Here is a 21,393-nt window from a genome sequence, read left to right as displayed (position 1 = left end):
GGCAGGTTCAGGGGGCCCTGTGGGGTTAGCAGAAAAACCAGGGCAAGGTAAGTGGAAGCCAGGCCGGGCCGCAGGCTGGGTGGGCTGGCACTGCCATTCTTTTTGCTTCTAAACATTTCCCCAAAGAGTATGCTATCCATTTTTTAAACACCAGAAACAGTTATCCAGACATTAAAAAAAGAGGAAAATATCACTAGCTTATAAAGTTCAAATTTGGTAGGAAAGAAAATGAAGTCGTAATAGGTCAGAAGTAGGGGAGCAGTGAACAGAAGGCCTCATAGGTTATTTTATTTAGGGACCATCCGTAAATACATGTATATTTATAAATATATATGTTTTAATATATATCAGTAAATATATATATATGTATAAATACAGGAGACCGTGACTATAACAACTAAGGCAGTACTGAGAAACATGCAGCCTTCTTTGTTGAGAGCCAAGAGGCGGGCCTAAGGAGTAGACGGTTGTTGCTGTTTAGTTGCTAAGGATGGAGACTCCTTAAAAAGGTTCAGGCATTTAAAATGAAAATGTTCAACATTAATACTTAAAAACATAATTGGAAGCTCAAAATGACATGCCAAATAGAAAGCAGTCTTTCCAATACACACATTTAATAGAGCGAATCTGGCCAACTCTAATTATTTGAAGATAATGGTCTTGCATGGCCTCTACACATATTAAAAGAGTGAGCATTCTCATCCTTCCCTGGAGGTTACAAGCTCAGAAACTAACAGAGGTGACCGAGGGACAAAACATGCTAGGACTGGAAAAAGCAATTTACTAAATAGTGACCTGCTGGCCTGGAAGTTAACTCAGTTTCAAAATGGAGCAAATTAGTCCCTTCTCAATGCCAGGATGGAACCCACAGCTTCCTTTTAGAGTGAAAGAATCATTAACATTTCAGAATTAGTCAAGATCCAGGGCTGGCATTTAGGAACCTGATAGTTTTGTCCTGATGGCATATATATCTGGTTTCTTAAATGATCTCATTATATTCTGACTAGTATGATGTTGGGCTCCAAATAGCAAATGGGCTTTACAGTGGGCTTCCCAGGTGGCTCAGTGTAAAGAATCTGCCTGCCAAGCAGGAGATCAGGGTTTGATCTCTGAGTTGGGAAGATCCCCTGGAGAAGGAAATGACAAGCCACTCTAGTATTCTTGCCTGGGAAATCCCACAGACAGAGGAGCCTGGAGGGCTACAGACCATGGGTCATAAAAGAGTCGGGCATGATTTCGTCACTAAACCACCACCATCACCACCTTTACAACGGATCCAGGATGGGAAGGTGTCTTTGGGTGATGAGGAGGGTGCTGAAGCTCCTGTAGGCCATCACACCAGCTGTGGTCAGACCCACTGAAGGGTCTGTACCTGAGCAGAGGCACGTGGGTGTCACTGATGGGAACAGTTTTTGGAACAAAGCATGAGGACTGATTGTGCCCCAAAATCAGATCCATCCATCATGAACACTGTTGTTTAGTTGCCAAGCCATGTCCGGCTCTTTGCGACCCCATGGACTGTAGCCCACCAGGCCCCTCTGTCCATGGGATTTTCCAGGCAAGAGTACTGGAGTGGGTTGCCATTTCCTTCTCCAGGGATCTTCCCCAGCCGGGGATCAAACCCGCGTCTCCTACATTGGCAGGCGGATTCTTGACTTTTGAGCCACCAGGGAAGCCCGTCATGAACATACTGGGATGCAATGCCCACTGTGCTCCATCTGAGAAGGATGCCAGTGTCGCCTTTGAATTCAGAGGAGCTATCAAGTGCCAGGTACCACATGCCTGTGTGTGAGCCCTCAACACACATAAAGGTCAGGTAATTGAAACTTATGGCTCCCGGAACGTGTAATTCAGCTATGGAACTGCAAGGGGTAATTAGTATTAATAAATTCACTGAACAAGGCAGAAGAAGCCACAAGAAATGCTACAGATCTCTGTGAGACCAAATTTAGGATAAAACTGGAAACCACCACTTCAAGTTTTAAATTCTTAGTCCAACTCCTCAGCTGCAAATTTATATCCATCTCATCTTTCTCATTTAACAAACAGGTTTTAAATTCTAGACAGGATCCCCAAGACATGCACCAGAAATAAATAAAAGTCCCCTCACTCTTGCATCTCACTGTCTTTGTTTTAAAGGACTCTGTTTAGAAAAAGTAAAATGACTGCTGCTGTAGAAAATGAATGTTGTTATAAAGGGGTGGTATACAAGCTCACACTTTTGCAATCATTTTTCCTGAGCTTGTTCTGCCAAATAAGCATGAAACACTTTACAAATATCAATGCAGGTCTAAGAATAAGAATATGGAGAATGTGCATTTTGAGGACAGCTTTGGGTATGATTAATTTTTTTGAAAAACAAATAAGTCAGAAGGACAGCGTTTAAAAAAATATATAGAACATATTATCACTTAACAAATGTGTGTATTAGTTGCTCAGTAGTCTGACTTTTTGGGGCCCCATGGACTGTAGCCCACCAGGCTCCTCTGTCCATGGGATTCTCCAGGCAAGAATACTGGAGTGGGTAGTCATTCCCTTCTCCAGGGGATCTTCCTGACCCAGGGATTAAATCCAGGTCTTCCTCACTGCAGGCAGATTCTTTACCATCTGAGCTACCAGAGGATAACAAATATCCCAATTTCTATATCTGTACTCAAAGTTGAGATCCCAGGGGTTCCTTAAGAATTGTCTTGAGGAGCCTCATGTAACCTCCAGGAAAGAAAGCTCTGTGTGGCCATTAAAACAAGCTCACAGCACCCACACTGGATGCCAGCCAAGACTGCGCTTCACACACGTCAGTGGATGAGAATCCCAGGGAGGCTTGTGAAGATGGAGATTTCAGGATTCCCCCTTTAAATGTGGTTTTCAAGGTATGTGCTGACCTCAGGAATCTGCTTATTTAATAAGCTCCTCTAAGGATTCTGATACAGGAAGTTCCTGGACCACAACTCAAGAAACACAAACTAAAAATATATAAATTTAGTGGGAAGAAAAGTCTTTGAGGGAGGGCAAATTTTAGGCCTGAGTTAAGAGTATTTTATTTACTCTCTCTGTCTTCAAGAATATTCTTGATTTTTCTCTCTCCCTCTCTCCAAATACACACACACACACACACACACACACACACACAATTTAGCTGTGTCAAAATGATCTTTAGTAGGAGCATGTCAAATTGTTTTGAAGTAAATTAAAACTAATTATCATTATGGAAACACTTAAAAATAGACAAGGAAACCAAATGAAACTATGAATGATAAAACTAGGATACTTGGCTAATGACAACCGTAAAACAAAACCATAAATATTTTTTTTGGTCTTCAAAGATATTTGAATAATTCTGTTTGTGCCCAATTCTGGGTCGTTGGACATTCTTCAAGTATATGATAATCAAACTATGTTTTAATATAATGTTATATAATCAACAATAACATAGAAATCCTATTTATAATGTTTAATAATATCAAATTAATTTGCACTATTTTGCACAAGTAATCCAAATCATTTAAGTGGTGATTTAAAAGACATGATATCTTCATGTAGATGTGGTCATGGGAAATGGAAAAATCAGAAGAAATTAAGTCACTCCTGAATATGCATTAAGAAACAGGAAGACTTCCAAATTAAGAAATATCTCTTAAGTTAAGGCTAAATGCCTAAAAGGAAGCCAGAGTGCCTCCCCAGGTCCCCATTCAAATGTAATCTTAAAGACTTTAAAACCTTTTTATTGCCAAGGTTCAATGAAAAGCTCACATCCATAAAATGTGAATCTGAGCCAGGGGGTGAAAACAGAAGCAGAAAGGATACGAGGGATTGCAAAGAGCTGAGCGAACACGTGAAAGGAGGAACCCCAAGCCATCTGCCAAGGAGCCACATAGGTCATGACGAACTGCAGCTTGTGAAGCAGGTCCTCGAGCTGAAAGCGAAAGACAGAGACGCATCAGTGGGGACAACCACGTGGCAGCCGTGTCACAGCTGGTGAGAGAGCCTGTGTTAAAGTTACAAAGCCACAGTGTGACTGTCATTAGTCCTCTTACTGTTACCTTCTGGGAAACGGAATATTTTGAGAAATGAAAATATTTCCTCACATATCAGTAAACAAAGGATGTCACAGTCATCAGCATCCACTGGTGAGCTCTGAGGAAACTCAAGGAAGGAAAGAACGCCTGTCATCTAGCAGGCATTAGACTGTAGCCACTCTCTATGGTGAGTCCTGAGGAATATCAGGATGTGAAAACTAGAATACTAGCCCCAGATAGCTGAGGTGCACATCAAAGGAATGATTTCTTTTTTTATTTTATTATTTTTCTTTATTTTACTTAACAATACTGTATTGGTTTTGCCATACATTGACATGAATCCGCCATGGGTGTACATGAGTTCCCAACCCTGAACCCCCCTCCCACCTCCCTCCCTATATCATCTCTCTGGGTCATCCCAGTGCACCAGCCCCAAGCATCCTGTATCCTGTATCAAACCTAGACTGGCAATTCGTTTCTTACATGATAGTATACATGTTTCAATGCCATTCTCCCAAATCATCCTACCCTCTCCCTCTCCCTCAGAATCCAAAAGTCTGTTCTACACATCTGTGTCTCTTTTGCTATCTCACATACAGGGTCATCATTACCATCTTTCTAAATTCCATATATATGTGTTAGTATACTGTATTGGTGTTTTTCTTTCTGGCTTACTTCACTCTGTATCATCGGCTCCAGTTTCATCCACCTCATTAGAACTGATTCAAATATATTCTTTTTAAAGGCTGAGTAATACTCCATTGTGTATATGTACCACAGCTTTCTTATCCATTCATCTGCTGATGGACATCTAGGTTGCTTCCATGTCCTGGCAAGCCCAGACTCATGCATCTTCCCACACACAGAAAAGCACTAAATTCCTTAACCTGACCTATCTGGTTTCTTTAATTAACAACCATCTTTTGATGTTTCTGCTACCTGCCCTTTGTTGCAAAACTCCCATATATCCTAGCTCCTTGCCTCGCCTCCTTAGAGTCGTTTCACAGAGCTATCTGAAATGCTGTCTCCTGGGCCGCAGTCCTCATTCTGCCCCAAATAAAACTTAACTTGCAACTCTCCAGTTGTGCGAATTTTTCTCAACACTTCCTCTGTCTCATATGCAAGACAGCTGGTCAAGGGGACTTTCAAACAGCAACAAGATGGTCAGAGGAAACCTTGCGTGGTTAATTTCACCAAGTTAATGATATGGTCTATCTCTGTGTTTCTTAAAAGAATGCTCACAGCTTGGTCTTTCCTCCTCCATACTTGGGTCTTTCAGGAAAAGATTTATGCAAAACCCCATCATGATGGACATTGCTCAAGTTTTTTGTGTATGGACTTCAGCCGACTCTTCAGTCACTCCTACTGGAGAAAACTGCTCGATAGGATTGAATTACAAGTTACAAAGTGCTTTAGAAAGCCAAGATAGGATAAGGGAGCTGCTGCATTTAGGTGCTAGACAAGCCAGCACAGGAGAAAGCTGAGTTCTGGGGAGAAGCAGGGGTTGGAGAGAAGAGACCTTATGTGGCCTAAGCACGAACACAAGGGGAAAAGTGCCCAGTGGTTTGGGCTGGAGATCCAGAATATAAATGTGCTGGAAAGGATGAAGAGGGCCGGATTCACGGACTGCAGACTCCTGCTTTGTAGACAGCAGTGACTGATGGACCCCAGATGTGAAATTCTGTGGCTGTCACTTTTAGATGCAGTCAGTACCAACATGCTTCCTAAACTCCACACACACTCTTCACCCCTAATGCAGACCTCTTTTTTTAAAAAAATTGAACTATAGTTGATTTACGATGTTGTGTTAGTTTCAGGTATACAGCAAAGTTGATTTCGGTTATACATATGCCTGTCTATTCTTTTTTTCAGATTCTTTTCCCTTACAGGTTTGAGAAATGGAGTATTTTCTGCTGTATCAGTAAAGAAAGGACATCACAGTCACCAGTGATTGCAGCCCTCCCATGCAAACTAACAAGCCCTGAGGAGACTCAGGGAGGAAAGAGTGCCTGTCATCTAGCAGCCATCAGACTGCAGCTAGTCCCCAGTGTGAGCCCTGAGGAAACGCAGGATGGGAAAACCGGATACTGGGGCCAGACAGCTGAGGTGCCTATCAAAGGAATGATTTCAGGGAAGCCGACACCTGCATCTTTCCATACACAGAAAAGCACCAAATTCCTTAACTTGAGATATCTGGTTTTCTTTAATTAACAATAATCTTTTGATGTTCCCAACTACCTGCCCTTTGTTGCAAAACTTCTGTATAACCTGGCTCTTCCCCTTGCCTCCTCAGAGCAGTTCTCTCAGGGTTTCTTGAGATGCCGCCTCCCAGGATTAAAGTCCTAAAAATTCCCGCCAAATAAAACATAACTCAATTTTTAGGTTGTGAATAATTTTTTGTCAACAGATTATTACCAAATATTAATTACAAAACACCTGTGCTATGTAGTAGGTCCTTGTTGGTTGGCTACTTTATATATAGCAGTATATATATGTTAATCCCAAGCTCCTAACTTACCCCTCCCCACCCTTTCCCCTTTGGTCACCGTAAGTCTGTTTTCTATGCCTGTGGGTCTATTTCTGTTGTAAATAAGTTCATTTGTACCATTGTTTCAGTTTCTTCATATAAGCAATATCATATGATATTTGTCTTTCTCTGTTTGACTTACTATGATCATCTCTAAGTCCATCCATACTGCTGCCAATGGCATTATTTTATTCTTTTTATGGCTAATATTCCATAAAATGGAAAATTCAAATGGCAGGATGTGTTTGTTCCTAGACTGGTTAGCATATGAGATCGTAAAATACATTCACCCGGCTCATGATGTGAAAAGAGAAGGAAAAATAGAACCCTTAATGAGGCTCAGTAAGTGTGACACAGAACATCAGAAGATCACAATGAAAAGAAAGCAAAGGCTGGGAAATGGGTCACTGAGGAAAGACAGGTTCAAGGAACCGAGAGAACTTAGCCCATCGGTGAAAGGTCAGATCTGTGATTTTGTGTCACGCGAGTGTATGCCCCTCGGTTCCTTGGACTGGCGACCGAAGATGAACCAGGGACAGATGTTCTCTCAGAGGCACAGCAAATCAGGAGCTCTTGAGAAGCGACCGCATCTGGTGGTGCAAGAGCCCCATGGTCTAAACTGTCCCCTGGGGACCCTGGCCACACACCCAGCAGTGAAGGGTCAGAGGCAGAGAGAAGGCAAAGGAGAGGGCAAGGGAGAGAAGGGAAAGCAGCAGAGACAGTGGGGAGGACTGAGGCGGAGGAAAGAGAAAGGAAAAGTGGAGGAGAAAGATGATGCAATTGGACCAGAAGAACTGCGAAGGAATATGAATTCTGGGTAAGAAAAACAAACATTTTTTCCCACTAACTTCCCTCTGGCTCACTGACATCCACCCGAGAGCTGACTTCAGTTGGCTTTCAAGTTCTTTCAGAAAGTCCACTTTCGTTTTAATCGAGCAGTTGGTTTAAGCTTCTTGAACCCTGGATCTGGACGGGTCTCCAAGGCTCTGGGGGCCTTTGAGGTGCCACAAATTGAGAGAACAGCAGTTTACTCTCTCATGTCAGCCTGAGGTTGTATGTTTAAGGTTCAAAAAAGTGAGTCCTTTCCCAAACCATGGTTCAAATGTTCACAGTGGCAGTATTTACAATAGCCAAGACATGGAAGCAACTTGAGTGTCCATCAACAGATGAATGGATAAAGATACGGTACATATATATAACTGAATACTAATCAGCCATAAAAATAATGAAATAATACCATTTGCAGCAATACAGACAGACCTAGAGATGATCACACTAAGAAAGCCAAAGACAAATATCATATAATATCACTTATACACAGAATCTAAAAAAAATTTATACAAATGACCTTACTTACAAAACAGATTCACAGACTTAGAAAACAAACTTAGGGTTACCAAAAGGTATGGTGTAAATTGAGGATAAATTGAGAGTTTGGGATTGTCATATACACGCTGCTGCTGCTGCTGCTAAGTCACTTCAGTCATGTCCGACTCTGTGCGACCCCATAGACGGCAGCCCACCAGGCTCCCCTGTCCCTGGGATTCTCCAGGCAAGAACACCGGAGTGGGTTGCCATTTCCTTCTCCAATGCATGAAAGTGAAAAGGGAAAGTGAAGTCACTCAGTCATGTCCAACTCTTCACGACCCCATGGACTGCAGCCTACCAGGCTCCTCCATCCATGGGATTTTCCAGGCAAGAGTACTGGAGTGGTGTGCCATTGTCTTCTCCCATATACACACTACCGTATTTAAAATAAATAACCAACCAGGAGCTACTGTGTAGCACATGGAACTCTGCTCAATATTCTGTAATAACCTAAATGGGAAAAGAACATGAAAAAGAATGAATATATGTATATGTACAACTGAATCAATTTGTTGTATACCTGAAACTAACACAATATTGTTAATCAACATAAAATAATTTTTTTAAATTAGTCCTCTCCCCACCTTACTTCCTACCAGTTAAAGACGATGTGGACAGACAGGTCAAGCATAGACTCAAACTCTTGATTCACTTCTCTTAAAAGATATGATTCTCTTTGAAGGTCATTATCATATCCACGCATCCCCACCATTAATTCAACCAGAGGAAGAGTATGCTAATTACAAAATAGGAGACATTCAAACCAATGACTCTAGAGTACATCAAAAGCACAAATCCTGAGAAGCGGGGATGAACTCTCTTGTATTAACTTGCTCCTTTATGCCCTCCCAACTCTATCGAGCAAAATGCCTCTGGATTTGAAACATTCTCGTCACAACACTGTTAAGAATCCTCCGTCTGGTTATTAAGATTTAGTTCTGTGACTCAACGCCTAGGTGAGAACTGCAAGCGTGAGCACGATTAACTTATGTGATGTATGAACCCCCAAATGCCCTGAAAATGAGTCATGGGTTTTAAAAAGTTATTCCTGTTGGGTTTTCAGTGTATGACTATATCCTGGGAGGCTTTTAAGCCACCTCCTGGAAAAGCTGATAAGTAGGTCAGGCATTGCAACTACAATCAGACAGGCAGCCCCAGGGAAAGCCTCATCTGCAAGTTGAAAGCATTAACAAGTTAAACTTTGCTGCATTATGATTAAATGAATCTATCACAATTATTTTTTGCATAGCACAGCAACGTGTATTTATACACAAGCGAAACCAGTAATCAGGCACATGCACTCCTGCTGTAATTGCAGCCAAGACCCCAGGTATCTTTGTTCTTTTCCTATGTCTCTGCTTTGTTTTTTTACTCTTTTTTCATGACCACTGTGAAGAATAAAATACAAGCTTTGTAAAAGATTTTCAGTATGCCGCTCGTCAAACAGACTCTGCTATTCTTAATCATTGAAGCCAGATCTCCAGAATGACAGTTCTTTATATACCAGTGATTGATTCCTCCACAACTCAGTAAATATTTTTATTATTAAGCTTTTTCTTTCACACTGGAGTATAGCCAATTCACAGTGTTGTGATAGTTTCAGGTGGACTGAAAGGGACTCAGTCATATATACACATGGATCCATTCTCCCACAAACTTCCCTCCCATTCAGGCTGCTACATAACATTGACCAGAGTTCCCTGAGCTATACAGTAAAAATTCAGTAATTTAATAATCTAATAACCCTCCCACCAGAAAAAGGACATGCTGGCACTTTGTCAGATGTCAACACAACACAGTGTTTAAGAGCATGGGCTGGAGGGCACACTGCCTGGGTTTCAATCCCAGCTGGCACCTATCATGGGGATGATACTGGGACCTCCCCACATGGTCATTTGAGGATGAAATGACTTCATCTTTGTTAAGGACTTGGGATGCTGCCTGGCAACAGTATGTGCAATATAGGACAAGTGGATATCATATTTTAGGATATATTTTCTCTTGATCAGGAAATTCTAGGGCTCCCCTCTAAACAAATGAAACTTACGAAGTCCAGGTCCTCTTATTTTTCAGAGGAAGAAATCAGACTCAGGGAAGCTGAGTGGGCTGCTTAGGGAAGACAGTGAGTTCAATGGACCATGTGAATCCAGATGTTGAAATTCCTAGTTCTCCACCTGGTGATGGATTTCTACCTCCCAAACTTCCCACATCTTCTTGAGGACTCGAGTCATCCTTGAGGGACAACAGCAAGAAGCAGCAGAGGAGAGGTGTCTTCTACCTGTGCCTTCCTGCTCATAGCAGTGGGCAGGGTCACAAGTCTGAATGGGACAAATGGGGCCACAGCCACTGCTGGGGACCTCTTTTCCACACACACCAGACTCTGATCTGTCCTGGAACACCCTTTTCAGTACAAATGCCAAACGAACACTAGATGAGTCCACCCAACAAGTCCAGTGACAATCAAATGGTCTCAACAAGGCAGGCTATTGGGTTTCCTATGCTTCTTAAAGGCACAGCTCCAAGAAGGTTGATATGACCTACATATTTTTTCCCCCTAAGAGTGTAAAGAGGTATGCTCCAGGTTAAAAGACTCAACTTCATATTTTCCCTTTATACTTCTTTCTTCTCTTCTAAGGTTGTCAGATTAAAGAAAAAAAGAAAAATTTATGGGTATCCAAAAAGCAATGTCTAAGCACACAAGGAAGTAAATTAATGAACACTTGAGGCGTGGCAGCCAAGCGGAGCTACCCCACGTCTGAAGTCAGGGGCAGCAGCCCAGAGTGCCAGGCTGCAACAGTGCAGGAACGGCAAGAGGAGCTACCCTGTGTCAGAGGTCAGGGGCGGTGGCCAAAGGGCCAGGCTGCAACAGTGCAGGAACGGCAGGAGGAGCTACCCCGTGTCAGAGGTCAGGGGCGGTGGCCAAAGGGCCAGGCTGCAACAGTGCAGGAACGGCCAAGAGGAGCTACCCCCACCCGAGGCTAGGGGCAGTGACTGCGAGGAGCAACCCCACTTCCAAGGAGTGGTGGCTGCATGGGCACAGGAGGGCCTAGAGCTTCTACTCCACGTTCAAGGTCGGGAGGGGCAGCAGTGAGAAGATACCCCTCCCAAGGTAAGGAGCAGCGGCTGCGCTGTGCTGGAACAGCCGTGAAGAGACACTTGATGTTCAAGGTAAGAGAAACCCAAGTAAGACGGTAGGTGTTGCAAGAGGGCATCAGAGGGCAGACACACTGAACCCATACTCACAGAAAACTAGTCAATCTAATCACACGGACCACAGCCTTGTCTAACTCAATGAAACTAAGCCATGCCCTGTGGGGCCACCCAAGATGGGCGGGTCATGTGGAGAGGTCTGACAGAATGTGGTCCACTGGAGAAGGGAATGGCGAACCACTTCAGTATCCTTGCCTTGAGAACCCCATGAACAGTAGGAAAAGGCAAAATGACAAGATACTGAAAGAGGAACTCCCCAGGTCAGTAGGTGCCCAATATGCTACTGGAGATCAGTGGAGAAATAACTCAAGAAAGAATGAAGGGATGGAGCCAAAGCAAAAACAATACCCAGCTGTGGATGTGACTGGTGATAGAAGCAAGGTCTGATGCTGTAAAGAGCAATATTGCATAGGAACCTGGAATGTCAGGTCCATGAATCAAGGCAAGTTGGAAGTGGTCAAACAAGAGATGGCAAGAGTGAACATTGACATTCTAGGAATCAGTGAACTAAAATGGACTGGAATGGGTGAATTTAACTCAGATGACCATTATATCTACTACTGTGGGCAGGAATCCCTCAGAAGAAATGGAGTAGCCATCATGGTCAACAAAAGAGTCCAAAATGCAGGACTTGGATGCAATCTCAAAAATGACAGAATGATCTTTGTTCATTTCCAAGGCAAACCATTCAATATCACAGTAATCCAAGCCTATGCCCCAACCAGTAACGCTGAAGAAGCAGAAGTTGAATGGTTCTATGAAGACCTATAAGACCTTTTAGAACTAACACCCAAAAAAGATGTGCTTTTCATTATAGGGGACTGAAATGCAAAAGTAGGAAGTCAAGAAACACCAGGGTAACAGGCAAATTTGGCCTTGGAATGCGGAATGAAGCAGGACAAAGGCTAATAGAGTTTTGCCAAGAGAACGCACTGGTCATAGCAAATATCCTCTTCCAACAACACAAGAGAAGACTCTACACATGGACATCACCAGATGGTCAACACCAAAATCAGATTAATTATATTCTTTGCAGCTAAAGATGGAGAAATTCTATACAGTCAGCAAAAACAAGACCTGGAGCTGACTGTGGCTCAGATCATGAGCTCCTTACTGCCAAATTCAGACTTAAATTGAAGAAGGTAGGGAAAATCACTAGACCATTCAGGTATGACCTAAATCAAATCCCTTATGATTATACAGTGGAAGTGAGAAATAAATTTAAGGGACTAGATCTGATAGATAGAGTGCCTGATAAACTATGGAATGAGGTTCATGACATTATACAGGAGACAAGGGATCAAGTCCATCCCCATGGAAAAGAAATGCAAAAAAGCAAAATGGCTGTTTGGGGAGGCCTTACAAATAGCTGTGAAAAGAAGAGAAGTGAAAAGGAAAGGAGGAAAGGAAAGATATAAGCATCTGAATGCAGAGTTCCAAAGAATAGCAAGGAGAGATAAGAAAGTCTTCCTCAGCAATCAATGCAAAGAAATAGAGGAAAACAACAGAATGGGAAAGACTAGAGATGTCTTCAAGAAAATTAGAGATACCAAGGGAATATTTCATGCAAAGATGGGCTCGATAAAGGACAGAAATGGTATGGACCTAACAGAAGCAGAAGATATTAAGAAGAAGTGGCAAGAATACACAGAAGAACTGTACAAAAAAGATCTTCACAACCCAGATAATCACGATGGTGTGATCACTCACCTAGAGCCAGACATCCTGGAATGTGAAGTCAAGTGGGCCTTAGAAAGCATCACTATGAACAAAGCTAGTGGAGGTGACAGAATTCCAGTTGAGCTGTTTCAAATCCTGAAAGATGATGCTGTGAAAGGGCTGCACTCAATATGCCAGCAAATTTGGAAAACTCATCAGTGGCCACAGGACTGGAAAAGGTCAGTTTTCATTCCAATCCCAAAGAAAGGCAATGCCAAAGAATGTTCAAACTACCGCACGATTGCCCTCATCTCCACGCTAGTAAAGTAATGTTCAAAATTCTCCAAGCCAGGCTTCAGCAATACATGAACTGTGAACTTCCAAATGTTCAAGATGGTTTTAGAAAAGGCAGAGGAACCAGAGATCAAATTGCCAATATCCGCTGGATCATCGAAAAAGCAAGAGAGTTTCAGGAAAACATCTACTTCTGCTTTATTGACTATGCCAAAGCCTTTGACTGTGTGGATCACCACAAGCCGTAGAAAATTCTTAAAGAGATGGGAATACCATACCACCTGACCTGCCTCTTGAGAAACTTATATGAAGGTCAGGAAGCAACAGTTAGAACTGGACATGGAACAACAGACTGGTTCCAAATAGGAAAAGGAGTGCATCAAGGCTGTATATTGTCACCCTGCTTATTTAACTGCTTATTTAACTTCTCTGAGAAACGCTGGGCTGGAAGAAGCACAAGCTGGAATCAAGATTGCCAGGAGAAATATCAATAACCTCAGATATGCAGATGACACCACCCTCATGGCAGAAAGTGAAGAGGAACTAAAAAGCTTCTTGATGAAAGTCAAAGAGGAGAGTGAAAAAGTTGGCTTAAAGCTCATCATTCAGAAAATGAAGATCATGGTATCTGGTCCCATCACTTCATGGCAAATAGATGGGGAAACAGTGGAAACAGTGTCAGACTTTATTTTGGGGGGCTCCAAAATCACTGCAGATGGTGACTGCAGCCATGAAATTAAAAGACGCTTACTCCTTGTAAGGAAAGTTATAACCAACCTAGACAGCATATTGAAAAGCAGAGACATTACTTTGTCAACAAAGGTCCGTCTAGTCAAGGCTATGGATTTTCCAGTGGTCATGTATGGATGTGAGAGTTGGACTGTGAAGAAAGCTGAGTGCCGAAGAATTGATGCTTTTGAACTGTGGTGTTTGAGAAGACTCTTGAGAGTTCCTTGGACTGCAAGGAGATCCAACCAGTCCGTCCTAAAGGAGATCAGCCCTGGGTGTTCTTTGGAAGGAATGATGCTAACGCTGAAACTCCAGTACTTTGGCCACCTCATGAGAAGAGTTGACTCATTGGAAAAGACTATGATGCTGGGAAGGATTGGGGGCAGGAGGAAAGGGGGACAACAGAGGATGAGATGGCTGGATGGCATCATTGACTCAATGGATGTGAGTCTGAGTGAACTTCGGGAGTTGGTGATAGACAGAGAGGCCTGGCGTGCTGCAATTCATGGGGTGGCAAAGAGTCGGACACAACTGAGTGACTGAACTGAATTGAACTGAACTGAATCATTAATGAGAATCACGTATGAAGAAGCACCTTCTGTGCCATATAAGACCATTATCTATAAAATAATAACTCATTTAAAATAACAGTCAATGGAAAGAATAACACTAACACCACCACATGCAGCACAGCACTGCACTTAAGTACTTTAAAAGATTTTTTAATTTTATATTGGAGTAGAGTTGATTTACTGCCTTCCCAAGTAGCTCAGTGGTAAAGAATCCATCTGCAATGCAAGAGATGCAACACAGGAGATGTGGGTCTGGTACCTGGGTTGGAAAGATCCCCTGGAGGAGGAAATGGCAACCCACTCCTGTATTATTGCCTGAAAAATCCCACGGACAGAGGAACCTGATGGGCTCCAGTCATGGGGTCACAAACAGTTGGACACAACTGAGCGATTAAGCACACACACAGGGTTGATTTATAGTGCTGTGTTAGTTTCAGGTATAGAGCAAAGTGATTCAGTTATACACACACATATATCTATTTCAAATGAGAAAACTTAAATCCCCCATTTAGGTTGTTACAGAGTATTGAGCAGAGTTCCCGTGCTATCCAGTAGGTCCTCGTGGGTTATCTATTTTATATACAGCAACGTGTGAGTTTGGGACTGATATGTACACAGTGAGGTACTTTAAATAGAAGTCCCATTTCCATTAGCTATGAACTTGCATCTCCTTAGACAGTATGAGGCCTCTGTTTTTATGAAGCTTATCTCATTCCTAACGCTCTGCTGCCAAGCTCTTAAATCTCAGGCCTATTAAAGCATAATAAACTTCCCAAATTACCCAAGTATGACTATATGAGAAAACAAAATCATTTGGGTCTTTTCCACTAAAAACACTCAAAATAGACGAAAAGAAGTCACAGTGGAATAATTCTGGCTGTTTCCCAAAGAAAGACACCATAAATACTCTCACTTCAAATAACCCTTTTTGGAAACATCTTTTCAGTTTGGCATAGACATGCTGTTGTATCTCTGCTCTAGGCAGAAAATGCAATCTACATAAATTCACAAACTATCTTAAGAGAAGTGTCACCCAATAAATATGACCTTAACCCATTTCCTCGCTAGTACATTCTTAAATAAGGCACAGGCCACCTTTCCTCTGGGGACTTCCTCCCCCTTTCCCAATGAAATAACTCACCATTTTCTGAATGTTCTTATACTAGGAGCTGCCCATATGATAAGTCCATTTGATTAAATTCAATCACTACCTGTTATCCCTATTGATCCAGTTTTACTAGTCTCCCATCCCAGATTAGTTCTTTTTTTTAAAATTTTGTTGTCAAATTCATTTTTTTTTAACTCAGAAAAATATGCAACTTATGATTATCAGTGTTTGAACTTGAAGAAGCAGGCAAGGCTGAAAGGAATCCCAGAGACTGGCTATTGAATTAAAGGTGAATTGAGTTGAAAATGAGAGAATACTGAGGGAGCAGAGATGAGAGTGCTTGGAAAGGATGCTGACACATGGGAAGACATTTGGAAGTTCAAGGTGGGACACAGTGATGAATTCAGGTGGGAGCCCAGCTGAGGGATTGAAAACCAGGAACAAAAGAATTGGGGAAAGCGATCAGACATGTTGATCCACAGGTAGGGATATGGGGAGTAGAAAAATGTTCAAGAAGGAATGGAAAAAGTAAAGACGTGATTTTTCAAATGTGAGATACCACTTTTTAGGTGAGGGGGAGAGCCACTTTTATAGAATAAATGATAAGATCAAATATGATAAATGCAAATAGGATAAATTTGAGGGTATTAGCATTAAAATATAAATAATCTCAAATACGGCTGGCAATATGAGTTAAAATTTTGTAAGTTTAGTAAACTTTTCAGTCAGTGGTTATAAATGGTTACACAACTGAATTTCAGAAAGTGAGAAATGGATTCTACCACAATATACAATTTGTGTTGGAAGTCTATTATATAACACACTGTTTAGCAAAGTATTTATGGGCTTCAGGGAGCACGGTAATACAGAAAGGTTTCCATCCACTGTAAAAATATACACATAAATATATATATATATATATACGTGTACACATATCTAAATACATAAATAATCTACAAAATCATAAGAAAAATGATTGAACTCCAAAGAAGAGAACCTCTAACAGTCAGAAGCAGAGGGGATTTTAAATGTGAATGTTATATCTGAACTAACACCAGGGTGACTCCAAGAAGACAAGGGCATGAATATGGGCTACAGGAGCTGAGTACTTGAATTTTAATGACTTGAAGGGCAGCCATACCCACCAAGTGTAAATTAGAAAGCCCCACCTACCAGGACTGGGAGAAAGTAAAACGTTTGTTTTTCTGCCTGGAATACAGTAGATAAAAATCAATCACCCACAACACACCAAAGCCTTAGCCATCATGACGTAGGGGAGACGTGCTGAAATATAAGCTGTTATGGAAGAGCAGGGATGCAAAACTGAGAAACTAACGTTAAAAGCAGTGGAGGATGACAAAACATTCTCTCGTAAATTGTCTCCAGGGACACTTCCACAACCACAATATGTAAGCCTCCCACAGATAAACACAAACTCCCAATGAAGATCTGTCTACACTGAAAATTACAAACTACAACGGGAAACAGCAGATGAGAAAAAGTCAGTAGATGCAACACACAGGACAACTAGTATCCCAAGAATCTGAAGTAATAAAAATATGAAAGAATCTAAATAAATGAGGAAAGAGCTGACATAAAAAAGAAGCAATAACAAAAGAGTAACCTAATATGCAAAATGAACAAATGGAATTGAAAGAGGAAGAGGTACCAATTCTAGAAGTGGTGAATGAAGTCATTAAAATCTAATGCCCAGGAGATGGCTTAAAAGCAGATCAGTGACAACAAAACAGAAAAGTAGAGAATAGAAGCTCTGAGTAAATCACCTGGAACACAGCACAGACGGACGAAAGGAAAAAAATCCAAAGCTCAGAAACATAAACGACAGACTAAGAAGATACAATGTGCATCTAATTTTGGAGTTCCAGAAGGAAAGTACAGAGAGAAAAACAAGAGAAAACATTCAAAGGGCAAATGTCTAAGAATCTTCCAGAATTTAGAAAAACATGAGTTCTTCATTGAAGAATTACATCAAGTCCCATACAGGATAAATAAAAAGAACTCCCATCTTACTGCCTAAAGTAGCAAAATAACTCCTAGCAACATCAACGCCAACAAGAAAAATGTCTTATAGATTACTTGCAAATAAATCATGAATAGACAGAAGACTTCTCATTAGCAAAAATACATACCAAAAGACAATAAAGTAACATTTCTAAAATGATAAAAAATATCTATTAGGTGAGTTTTTCACAGAACTCCAGTATCACTTAAGTGTAAGGTAGGAAAAAAAAAAGACCTTTTCAGACAAAGGGTGAATTTATTACTCACAGAACTTCAAAGAAAGGACAATTAACAATGCACTTCAGTATAAAGGAAACTTACCCCTGAAGGAAGAAAGGACATACCAGAATAATGGAGAGAAAAAAACTGCTGAGGTGTTAAAATATCAATGTGAGGATTAATTGTAAAAATAATCATAAGGACAGTGATACATCTGAAGGTAAACCACATACTAGATATAAATATTTAAGATGTGGGAGGGCAATTGGAGTTGAAGGTTAAGTCTTTGGGCTGAGAGAAGAAAAGACATTTTTAATTTCATAGGCTAATCTTAATGATTTAACAGTATCCACTACACTTCTAAAGTTTTCAAACTTTAATGTGAATCAGAATTGCCTGGAGGGCTTGTAAACCAAGGATTTTGATTCCCACTTGCAGAGGTTCTGATTCAGCAGGTTTAGGATGCAGACCAGAATACCTTTCCAGGTGATTCTGATGCTGCTTTTCTGAGGATCACACATTGAGATTCACTGCACAAAAGGACTAAAAGAATAATATTCAGTTTCCAAGCACTACAGGGAAAGAAGGAACCAAATAAAATTTATTCAATTCAATATTAGGCAAAAAAAATGAGGAGTAGGAGGGCAAAGAAAAAGCATCATAAAAGGAAAGAAAAAAATCATGATAGAAAAATGTAAAAGCAAAAAAGTAAATGGATACAATTTGTCTATGAAAATGTAAAGATTCTCAGTCTGTACTAACAGGGAAAACTGTGCTAGATGCTTTCATTAGAAATAGTAGAATTACTTAGAAAGTTTAAGATAAGAGCTCACATAAATTATTCAGTTATCAATAAAACTTTCTTATAGAAAAAAAGGAGAATGAAAAATATATATACCAGGCAAATCCTAATCAAAAGAAAACTTGCTTACCTATATTAATATTAGACAAACTAGACTTTTACTCAATAAAGAATAAAAATCAGTATGTAATGATGAAAAGAAAGAGTCACCAGAAGATGCAGTTGATTGGAAAGTATGTACTTATCCATATAATCTCAAGATATATAAAGTAAAAATGGACAGAATCACAGGAGAAGATTAAGAAATCTACATCACAGGGAGAGATTTTAAGACAGGCATCTGAGAAAATAATTGCTTAATTAGACAAACAAAATGAAGATATAAAATATTTGACCAATAGAATTAAGAGGCTTTATCTGAGATGTGTGTATTAGAATCTTGCAGTCAATCCAAAGAGAAAGAATGTAATTTTCAAGCATATGTACATTTATAAGAATTGATGAATGACTAAACTCCAAAAGAAGGTTTAACCAATGCTAAGAACTGGTATCATGCAGATTACTTAGCAGCAGCAGCAGATTGCTTTGTAATTAAATTAAAAGTCAATAATAATAAGACAGCAAAACAATAATAGCAACAACAACCACAAACTCTGGATATAATAACAACAATAAAGACAGCATTGATAGTGATAACCAAAATCAGATAATACTTGAAAATGAATGACAATGAAAAGCAGCAGTACCAATTATAACTTGTGGAATTCAGCTAAAGCTATTTGTAGAGGAAAAGATGTAGCCTTAAAATGTGCACCTTAGTAAAACTTCACAGTTTATATTGGAAGTCTATTTTGTGATACAAAAAAATTAGCAAGAATATTATCAGAAAGGAAAATACAGATGTTCTAATCTATTAATATAAATGCAGAAATCCTCAATAAAATATTTACCAAATGAATCTATAAATGTATAAAAATATATCATGATCAAATGTGGTTTATCACATAATGGTTAAATATTAGAAAAAATGTCACTGATTCACAAAAATGAAGTAAACATTAATATTTAATTGATTCAGAAAAGATGCTGAAAAATAAATTCAACAAATTTATAAAACTCCCTCACAACCTAGTAATTTAAAAACTTCTTCTTAAACTGATAGGAGGTATCAGTGCTATACTGGAGTAAACATGATATTTAATAGCAAAATATAAAATTTCAGAACTATTCAGGAAAGAGATATCAGGCAAGATGAATCTGATTAACCTACAACAGAAACGTGACAACAGAATCATCAAGGGAAACTAAAATATAAGGGAAGACAAGGGAACCTGGGGTAATAGATTATCATCTGTGAAGTGCAATTTGGAAAATTGTAACTAAGAAGAGAAACAGAGGTGATCCAGGGATGAGTGTACCCAGCAGGGGTAGGCTACTTAGGCAAATGAATGTGCAGCTAATAACGGGAAATGCAACAGGCCCTGGTTCTTTGATTAGCCAGTCTTCTGCAGCCTGACAAATTCAGACCCCAAGGAGAACATGACAGAAAATATTAGTTAGGTTCATATTCTATAACTACTAATTAGGGTAACCATAAATGCAAATGAAGTCACCACGGCACATTTAAATTTTTCAGTCTACCAAGAGGTAGGAATGCACACAATTAAAAGGTAAAGATATTGTCAAGATCCCTGAGAATTAGGAATTAAATTTAATCCTGCATCTCTGTGCATGTCTGTGATGGACATGGGGGTGCGGGCTCTGGTGTGTGGGGAGGTAGGTCACTGGGGAAGAAGGCAAGGGTGGACTTCAATACAGCAGAAACAAGAGAGGATGAAAGTAACTGAGAACAGAGGGTTACTTTTGCTCTTTAAGCATCAAATTGAACTTGGAGTGGAATGGTAGAAATGATACATTTAATGTACACATTCTGCCTTTCTTTTCAATTCCTTAGTCCTTTAAATTCCTAATGTTAGCCTCTATCCAATTACTGTACATAGGATAGTCTCCTGTCTTTGATTTTATTTATAATTCTCTTCCTTGTATGGGAGAGGCAGCTTTCTAGATTCTGTTTTGGGGGGCTTCCTCCCTCTTGAGGGCTTTCAAGGCGGTGCTAGTGGTAAAGAACTTGCTTGCCAGTGCAGGAGACCTAAGAGACATGGGTTCGATCCCTGAGTCAGGAAGATCCCCTGGAGAAGGAAATGGCTACCTACTCCAGTATTCTTGCCTGGAGAGTTCCACGGACAGAGGAGCCTGGTGGGGGTCCATGGGGTCACAAAGAATCGGACATGACTGAAGCGACTCAGCACCCTCCCTCTTGAAGATTCATTATAACTCTAAGGGTGATAAATGTAGTTTTCACACAGAGGGTATAAAGGCCAAGCTCATAAGACTCCTATCAGGATCCAAGCTGCTGCTTTTTCAGCAGCAAGAGCTCATGAGTTGGTGATAGTCAAGCGTGGGCTCATGGGACACCAGGAAGCCCCTGAGGGGTATAGAAACAGCAGGCTTTTTCTCCACGCACTCCCCTGGGTACTCACAGAAAAGATCAGAGAAAACCCTAGGGAAGTGTCTGGTGTGGGACAGACATGAAAGAAGGAAACAGCAGACACCTGGAGGGTACAAAACTCTGCTAGACCCCTTTTCCAGACTTCTCTTACGGGACACACACTTTAGCCTGCTAGGCTCCTCTGTCCATGGAATTCTCCAGGCAAGAATACTAGAGTGGCATTTACTTCTCCAGGAGATCTTCCTGACCCAGGGATCAAACTTGGGTCTCCTGCAATGCACACAGATTCTTTACCATCTGAGGCACCAGGGAAGCCCCAATTTGCAGAGGAAAGGTTAGCAAACACTGTTGTCTCCAG

At 40.7% G+C, this 21,393-nt stretch overlaps 1 protein-coding gene across 1 annotated transcript in view; it reads right to left on the bottom strand.

Moving 5' to 3' along the window:
- PCNX2 (pecanex 2) overlaps positions 1-21,393 on the bottom strand; it is a 304,964-nt gene that overhangs the window by 103,165 nt on the left and 180,406 nt on the right. The window contains exon 22 of the mRNA XM_052640516.1: positions 3,805-3,913. Coding sequence (XP_052496476.1) covers positions 3,805-3,913 — 109 coding nt within the window. The remainder of the gene's footprint in view (positions 1-3,804; positions 3,914-21,393) is intronic.

This window comes from Budorcas taxicolor, chromosome 5 (assembly GCF_023091745.1).
Source record: "Budorcas taxicolor isolate Tak-1 chromosome 5, Takin1.1, whole genome shotgun sequence".
In the NCBI taxonomy this organism is placed as follows: Eukaryota; Metazoa; Chordata; class Mammalia; order Artiodactyla; family Bovidae; genus Budorcas; species Budorcas taxicolor.
The sequence above is the reverse complement of the archived record's forward strand: the minus strand, read 5'-3'. Positions and strand labels throughout refer to the sequence as shown.